Genomic DNA, 9,214 nt, shown 5'->3' on the forward strand with positions numbered 1-9,214 from the left:
AAAAAAAAAAAAATCAAAACTTTTTTTAAAAAATAAAGCAGCACTACTTTTACCGGCCAGGGAGTTCTAGTGGCCTGTTGTTGTTGTTGTGGGCTATTAAGTCAGAATCAACCTATAGCTGACACTCCAGCAGGTTTTCAGGGGCAGTAAATCACAAAGGAAAATACTGCCCATTCTTCTGCAGAACAGCTGGTGGATTCGAACCAAGAGCCTTTGGAATTACAGTGCATCCTCTTTCCACAAGGCCCCCAGAGCTCCCTAGTGGGAAGGCACTGTGCTCTCAACCCAAAGGGACACAGTTTGAATTTCCCAGTTGCTCCTTGGGAGAAAAATGATGAGTTGACTCTTGTGTGATTTGCTGTCTTTGAAAAGCTGCTGGAGGATCAGCTGTGAGTTGGGACCTGGCAGTACGCGACAGTAACAAGGTGTTGGCTGGGGAGCTCTGGCGGCCTAGCCACTGGGGAATCACACTGCCAATTCGAAGACAAAGCTAGTCCAATCGATCAGCTGCTCTGTAGGAGAAAGATGAGCAGGTCCCGCCCTGAAAACCCACTGGAGGGTCTGCTAGGAGTCAGTTCTAACATAACAGCAATGAGTGAGCGAGAACAAGGTAATGGCCTGGCTTGGGTATTAGCCAAGTAACCAGGGCTCAGCACTGGCCCATCACGCATGGCCTGGCTTCCCAATTTTCTAGCATCCTCTTAACCTGTTCTTAGCTCCTGTTTCCCTGGCAAGACTTGGCATTGACCTAGGGACACAACTAGATGGTGGCTTGGTTGCACCCTTAGTGATTTATGTCTTTCGGGCCCGAGTTGCCCAAATTTTAGTCCCAAGGTGTGGATCGGCCATGGCTGAGCACAGCTCAGGAGGCTGCCCCTCAAAATTCAGTGTGCATCCCAATTCCCTGGAGAGCTTGTTAAATTTCAGATTCTCGTTCTGATGGAGCCCAAGATTCTGCATTTCTAACAAGCTCCCAGGTGATACTGATGCCGCTGGACCACATTTGGAGTTGGGGGCAGGGGGCTCTCAGACACACGCCAGTTGTAACAGAAGTACTGAGAAACCCCCAAGTCCCTCAGGGGCTGGAGATGCATACAATTCACACCTGTGGGCATAAACTTGTTTCCATTTTCACAGCCTAGACTAGAATGGAAATAAGACCACAATTGAATAACACACAGTCATAGTTACAAACACACGCCAGCAATCACCAAGTGATTGTTTAATAGTTGCTCGTGGCTGTGCATTTGATGTTCTGGGATGCATTCTGCAGCTGTCTAGAGCTTCAGACGCTGAAAGCGCAGAGGCGTGTCAGCCCTCACAAAGAAGATCCCAAAACATTCTCGGTGCCACTGCCCTGGGGGGTGGGGGGGCAGAGTCTGGGACTGGCTCATACCTGAAACTCATCTTTGATTTGGCTAGAGTTGGTCTGGGGGTCCAGCCTGCTGATGTTGTAGTAGAGGGAGCGGAACTCGCACACAGGAATGGCAGTGTTACCGCAGAGACAAGCTTCTAGGATGGCATCGTGCACAAAGACATACTGCTCCTGCAAAGCCAAGCAAAGAGGGAATGTGGTTCTGGGTAAAAACGAAAATGGATCCGAGAGCTTGCTGTTCACATTTAAGCCCCTGTCTGTGTTTGATTGGGCATGGTTTATAATCACAGAACCCTTGCTTTCTGTCCTGTAATTCACAGGGCTAAGTGTCCAGGTTTCATAGTAATTCTCAAAGCTCTAGTGAGTTTGGCCTCTTGGATAAGATTGAACACACAGTTATAGTAACAGGAACTTCAGGACATGTGGGACGAAACACTTTTGGTGCCCTGGCTACAAGCCCTGACTTCCTCCTTTACATACTGAAGACTGATTTCTGCAGATACCCGAGAGGTTTTGCTTAGGGCTTACTTTCTAGACCCAAGAGTACGCCTGGCTTGTGTGTAGGCCATCAGTGAAACAAAGGCTAATGTTAGTGGTCCCTGCCAGTAGCCCTTGAGTGATGCTAGATGGAGAACTGGGGGATTAACAGCTTTCTCTGCTATTAGATAACTTGGGCACATCTGTTTCGTAATATCTCCTGGAGTTACCCCATCAGGATGGAACTCCAATTGCCTATAGTGTGAAATACGTCATTTTTCATTGCTTTCCTTCCTTTGTCTAACTCTCTTCTCCACTCACTAACAAAATATCTTGGGAGTATCTCACACGGAAACCACCTGTATGCAAATCTGTGTCTCAAGATCTACTTCTGGGAGAACCCAAAACGTGTGTTGTATCCTTTCTCTTCTCAGATCTTTGCAAGTGCCATTCACTTTTCCCTGCAACACCACTGCCTCTTTCAGTGTTTCATTCCCTTAGGAAAGGTTTTCTAAGTCCACCACGCTGACAGAGTTGCTTTTACTGCAGAAGCTTAGTAAGAGCTTGCGGATTGACACTGCCCTGTCTCTCTATGCAAAGTGCTTAGCCAGTGTCCTCCTATCACCTCCATCTCCTGACTCTCTAACTTGTGAGAAATTTCCCAAAGATCTGCTTCTCCTTTGAGGGCAGGGGCTGTGGGTATCTATCTAAACCATAAGCATTTTACTTTCCAGGAATCTATAGTCCTATTTTAGGGTTTGAAACATGGATACGCTATAACATTGTAGATAGAATCTTGCCTGCGATGGCTGACGTGGTTCTTGGCACAAAGTAGACACTCAATTAATTCCAGTCTTTTCCTTTCTGTATTTTTTTTCTTCATCATCCAAATTAGGAACACTATTCAAAGAACCCTCAAAAGATGCCACCCAGTCTCTTCTCCATTCTTTCAGGTTTGAGGAATTTACCATCTCTCACCATTGGTGGAAGCCCCTGAATCTTATGTTGCCATGATTGGCAAGGATCTCCTAGCCTATACGAGTGGTGTCACCTAAGCACCCTCAGATTCACCGCCTCTCCCCATGGGTTTGTGTCTCCTATGCTTTTTTCTTGGCCAGAACCATAGGTGGCTTGGCAGCTCAGAGTGCTGGGACATACCTCTGTCTGCACCAAGTTGACCCTCTGGGCCCGGAGCTCACGCACACAATTGAAGATATCCACCACCCCTTCGTTCTCGGCCATGTCAAGCATGGTGTCAATGGCGATGAAGCAGCCAGTCCTCCCAGCCCCAGCGCTGAAAGAAAATGTGGTCAGTGTTAGGAGACCTCAGAACGGCAAACCTGGGGAAGAGAGTAATCCTTCCTCTTGGGAGTCCTTTGGATCCAGGCTTATTTTTTTTAAACTTGAACAAATATTTAGTTTGCGTGTATAATGTGCCAGGCATGAGTCTGTAGGCTTTATAAGTATTACTGAATTTTATTCTCTTAACGACTCCATGAGGTGGTTATGAGATCTCCTGTCCTATTTTACGGGTAAAAGAATTGAGGCACAGAGACCTTATTTTGCTTGAGTTCACCTAGCTGGTAAATTGTGGAGCTGGAACTTTTACAGATAGAGTCTACTTTGTTTATTATTGTTTATTTCCTCTGTAATAAATGTAGCACATACTGCATGCACGCTTAGACAATATTTGTGCAAGCATTTTCCTCTGTTGATGGATAATGTATATAGTATATAAGAGGTAAAAGTAATCTATAGATTCTATCTATCTATCATCTATCTATATAGTATAAAGCATATAGTGGTTAGAAGCTGTACTGCAATCCCAGAGGCAGACTATTCAAATCCATCAGCTGCTCTTCAAGAGAAAGATAGGCAGTCTTCTCCTGTGCAATTAACTGAACTGCCTCTGAAAACTCACTGAAGTGTCAGCTATGGGTTGGTTCTGACTCAATGGCACACAACAACAACAATGTTATCTATATAGCACAATAGCATGGTATCTGGCACACTGTAGATTCTTCATAATCATGCTTTTTCTTCCACCCACTTTACTTCCCTTCCTCTCTTTTTTCTTCTTCAGAAAATGGTTTGATGAATGAAGTTCCAGTAGAACAGGTGAGAAGGGAGTATAGAGAGATAGGTAGAAATCGGAGTCGCCAGAGCCACCTCTGTTCTGGTTGCCTGGGAACCCAGTCTTCCCTAGAACTAAGAGATAGACTCATTTTAAAGTGAATAAGCCAAGGCTCCGAGGAACAGAGAAAAGTGAGGCTCACAGAAGCCAAGCGACTCATTGACCTATAGAGAGAGAATTCTGGAGCAGCGTGTGCAAAGGCCTGGGATTGGCTCAGCCTGCACCTGTTTCCCTGGGATCATGATCCAGGACCGTCATCAGACTGGACCATTTAAAAGTCCTCCGAGTCTTGGCAGGTAGCAATTCTCCCTACACAGCTATTTCCGATCAATGCTGGTTTCCTTTTGAAGAAGTTCAGACTAAGTACAAAATAGCAAAAGACTCAACGAGATTCCTTGGACCACGTCCAGGTCCTCCAAGATTAGTGCCGGGTTCTAAAATCACAGTGCTGAACCAGAGACAAGTAGAACATTTGCCTTCGCAGTTTTGGAAGCGAAGACCAGGCAGCCTGTCAAGAAGACACGTTTTGGTTGCGTTTTCACATCTTATTTTCCTCCCAGAAACAAGTGTCTGTGTCTGACAATGTGGAAATCGAAGGAAATGAAGAGGAGATGAGTGACGGAATAGGAAGGGAAAAATCCATATTGGCTGACTGTGATTCCAAGTATTACAGGACTTACAGTGGTCCGGAATATAAAGCCATGGAGGCCTGACCTCTATTATCTGGAAAGTAAACTCCTGGAGAACCATCCACAATGGTTTGGAAAGTAAATAATAAACCCAAAGAAACACATTCCTTCCGACCTAAAAGATGACCATGAAGGCCACACATGATGATCTGAAAGCTAAACTCATGGAACCAATCCGTAAATTCTAGAAAGTAAATTCATGGAAATCTATTGACAATGTTCAGGACAGAAAACCCACAGAACTCACTCTACTACGTTCTGGAAAATGTGTGGTGAGTTAACCACTATAACCCAGACAGGAAATCCATCCACAGTGACCTGGCATATAAATCAGAAGAAAGCAATGTCTTCATTCAAAGTAAAATTTCCTGGTATGAAATGAGTGAAGACATGAATCAAGCAAGTTTCTTGTTTGTCTCAAGAAGTCTCCTCTTCACCATGAACCGGACCCTTTAAGAAGGACTTATTGACTAGCAAGGAGAACAGCTAACTACGTATTCATCCATCCTTTCTCCCAAGTCTCACCACTTACACATCTGAGGGGAAAGAATTAGCTGGACTTGGTTTTGAGTCTTGGACCTGCCACCAATGAACACGTTGTTTAGCATCTAGGAATCTGTTTAAACAGATCTCCCTTTGTGTAAGGACCAAATTATACAATATTAAATTTCAGTACGGTATAGTAGCCCTGGTGGCCTAGTGGTAAGGAGCTGTACTGTCACCCCAAAGGCACAGAGTTCGAATCCACTAGCAGCACTGCATAAGAAAGATGGGCATTCTCCTCCCATGTAATTTACAGCATCTGGAGGGCCAGTTATGATTCAGTTCTGACTCGATGGCACATAACAACATACTAATTAAGCCCATGACGTTCTAGGGTCAAATGTTCTGGGATCAAACCCAGGTAATACCACCAACAGTTCATCTTGGCCGAATGACTTAAGCTTTCTGGATTTCGATACCTTTCGCTATAAAACGAAGCTGATAATAGACTTTGTGGCTTTTAATGGTAAAACACATGGGGAATTTCACAAAGTTATGTTTTAAAAGCATAATGTACTCAAATTGCTTAGCCCGTTGGTGCCTGGAGACAGAAAATTCTCAATAAGTGGTTGCTACATATATTCTATAAATATTTATTGAGCACTTATTATGCGTCAGACATTAGGGCTGGGAGTGGGAATATGAGGACGAGTGAGTCATGGTCCCTCGTGTTGATGGAGCAACAATCTAGGGAGCAGTGGGACATTTCAGGACAGCAAATGATGGTGTTTTAAAGTATTTACTATGTATCAGGAATTCTCTTAGACGGTACATGCCAGCCAACTCCCTTAATCTTAAGAATGTCCCCAAGAGTGGGCACCGTCTCTCCTAGGGGTATTAAGTGGGCGCCGTCTCTCCTAGGGGTATTAAGTGGGAGATTCAGAGGTGAGGTTATCATGTGCAGTGCCTGGCAGAGCGCGGGGACTGGCAGATGTTTGCCATTGTTTCTCTTGCCCAGTCTCTGGCTGCCCTTTGGAAATATATGGCCTGGAGTCCAACATTCTGTTGCTCTTAGGTTTTTTGGGGATGTAAAGCAGAAGTTATGTGGGAAATATCTGGAGAGCCCGAGAGACCTGATAACTGTTAGGTCTTAATCCCCACCTGTCTCATTTGTGAAATGGGGATTTGGATTCTCACCTCTCTGTTATGGGAGGATAAGCGAGAGGCTGTGTGGAAAGATGTCTGGCTCCTAGGCACCTGCAGTTTCTTGGAATCTCTCCTGTTCCCTTGGTTGATGGACAGGCAGAAGATCACTTGTGTAGATGGGGTCTGGAACTAGGGCCAACCCAAGGTCACACTGGAAATGAGAGGCATTGGGAAGACGGGAGAACCTTCTGGGCCTGGAGGTCCACTCTCCTCTCAAGTGTCATGCCCTCAACATGCTACTTCATCTCCATTTAGGAGGATTCAAAGACGTGCCACTCATCCCCAGTGTGACTTTCTAGGTCAGAGCTGAAAATATCTCCATAATAAAGTGAAACCTCATGCTGCCCACGTACTCTCTATAAAGGACCCTACAGACCAGCAATTAATTTTTAGAAGAATAAAAATGAAGAGAAGCATCATCTAACTGAGGCACCTGCTTCCCTGTCAAGGAACTCAGGGTCGGTGTCTAGAGGAAAGCATATGAAAGAGCATGGCTCTGCCATGGATTGACCTTGCAGAGTGTGTCCTTTCTCAGGGTCTCAGTTTTCTCACCTGTACAATGGGACAAAGCCTGTATAGTGGGAATAAAGAGTGGATGAGCAGTAAATGATACAATGTGAATATATGTATAGATTTATATAATGGGACCTCCACGAGGCAGGTACTGTCAGTACCTAGCCTGTGGTATGTGTATTTACCATCTCAGGGCAATAACAATGATGATACTGACTGCTACTATTAATGATAATGTTGCTTTTATATGCTGGGCTCTTGGTCTCAGCAGACTGCATGGTCATAGGGAATACAGGCATGGGAACCTCATTAAAGCAAAGAATAAAGTCCATGATGAGAGCAGTATTTCCCTTGCGGAAGAGTTGCATCACCACCGTATGGCCAGTGGTGTGGGGTCAGTTCTGACTCGGTAACTTTCAAGCGAGTTTCTGAAGCCACATGTAAATATTCACGGGAGGAGACTGTCCATCTTTCTCTCATGGAACCACAGGTGGATTGGAACTGCCAACCTTTGGGTTATCAGCCAGATGTGCCACTAGGGCTTGGTGAAGTGTATTTTGGACGGTGACGGGGAGGGGCAGCTTTGGCCTTCCTGAGGATGGCAGGTACCCAGCTTGCCCAGGCTCCACCTCCCGCTGCCAGCACCTGCATCTCTTAAAGGCCTGAGGGCTTTCTGTGGGGTTCTCGAGCCTGTTCCTTGGTGTAGATACCGATTGCTGACAGTATTAGTGTTGTTAGATCTTGAGGCCTCAATCTCATCAGGAAAGGGTGGACACAGGGGTCCCAGGCTCGAGAGCCTTTAAGGCAGAGAATGAAGGTCATGACCAGGCAGTCTATCCTTTCCCTCTATCCTTCTGAGAGAGAGCAGAGCTGCAAGGGTGGCGAGGAGGGAGCTTAGGCTTACCTGCAGTGGACCACTATGGGCCCAGCTTCAGGAGGGTTGAGGAACTTGACCTGCCGGACAAAGCCCAGGAGACCAGTGGCATAGCAGGGGACACCATGGTCAGGCCAGCTGGTGAAGTGGAAGAGACGGAGCTCTCGGATCTCGTGGTAGCCTTTCTGAGGAGAGAAGGGCCTCTGGTCATGCACTTGCTGACCCCCTCCCATGCCAGTCCCATCCCCATAGGGAGCCAGGCTGCTGCTCCAAGAAACCAGGCCCCCAGCTGTCCGGGAGGACAAGACCATCATAGCAGTGATAGGTACAGGACAAAGCGATTCTGTGATTTGTTACTATTGGGAAATGTTGGACTTAGAGAAGGTGAAGATATTCCTGCAGGACGTCTCCCTGCCTTTACTGGGCTACTGCACATTCTTATTGCTTACAAAGGTGATACAATGTTCTCATTGTTTCCTGTAACTACTGGCCCAGAGGACCCCTGTGGTGAGCACATGTATGTATGCATGTGAGTGTGTAGATTCTTTTTTTAATCAGTGAAGGACATCATGCTTGGAAGGGTGGAAGGATAGCACAGGAGAGGAAGACTCCAGATGAGAAGGGTTGATACAGTAACTAGGGCAATAGGGGTTGGTGTGTTGGAGTCAGTGAGACTGACTCAGGATAGGGCAGGCTTCAGAGCTGTGTTAAATGGTATCCTTATGAGTCACAGGTGACTCGACAGCACATAACAACAATCTGAGAAAATATTTAGAAGGCAAATTGGTTTTCCATCCACAAATTCATACTATAAACTATATTCAACCATTCCTTATATTATGGAATACATTTTGTTCCATAATATTAATTATAATTCCCATGATGCAATTGTACTTTTTCCACTTCCACTTTATTTCCTTTCATCCTTCTTTCAACCCTTTCCTGTGTTCAGCCATCCCAGGTCCAACAATTGGTGGGCTTGTCCATAACTAAGAAGAGGGCAGAAAAGCAAAGATGTACCGAAACAATTAGTCCAAAAGATTAATGGGCCATGTGGACCTCAACTTCCATTGCTCTGAGACCAGACGAAGTAGATGGTGCCCAGCAACTGGCACTGACCACTCAAAGAACTGTCTTTTGACAAGTGTTCCATGGAACTTGTATTCATTCTGTAGAACAGACCACTAGAAATGTGGGCTTACAAACACGTTCACATTGGAATATAAGATTGTCTGGTAAATGAGATTGATTGTCCTCCAGTTTTCTAGCCTTGCCTTAAGGCTTGAATTTCAAACTTTAAAATATTTAGTTAGATTTTTTTATTAATTAGATTCATATGATGTGTAAGGGCAAAACTGCTTTGACTGACAGAGATGGTAAAGCCTTGAGCTCTAATTAATGCCTAAACATTCCCTCTTTCTCTCTCTCTTGCACATTGCCCCCCACCCCGTGTTTCTCTCTCT

The 9,214-nt window shown here is 45.4% G+C and overlaps 1 protein-coding gene across 1 annotated transcript in view; it reads right to left on the reverse strand.

Annotated features, from left to right (window-relative positions):
- Positions 1-9,214, reverse strand: part of PTPRT (protein tyrosine phosphatase, receptor type, T) — a 975,109-nt gene that overhangs the window by 33,091 nt on the left and 932,804 nt on the right. The window contains exons 24-26 of the mRNA XM_006881719.1: positions 7,782-7,936; positions 3,011-3,146; positions 1,397-1,546 (exon numbers count right to left, since the gene is read on the reverse strand). Coding sequence (XP_006881781.1) covers positions 1,397-1,546; positions 3,011-3,146; positions 7,782-7,936 — 441 coding nt within the window. The remainder of the gene's footprint in view (positions 1-1,396; positions 1,547-3,010; positions 3,147-7,781; positions 7,937-9,214) is intronic.

Source organism: Elephantulus edwardii, unplaced genomic scaffold (genome assembly GCF_000299155.1).
Source record: "Elephantulus edwardii isolate Elephantulus edwardi_28Jun2011 unplaced genomic scaffold, EleEdw1.0 scaffold00015, whole genome shotgun sequence".
NCBI classification, from domain to species: Eukaryota; Metazoa; Chordata; class Mammalia; order Macroscelidea; family Macroscelididae; genus Elephantulus; species Elephantulus edwardii.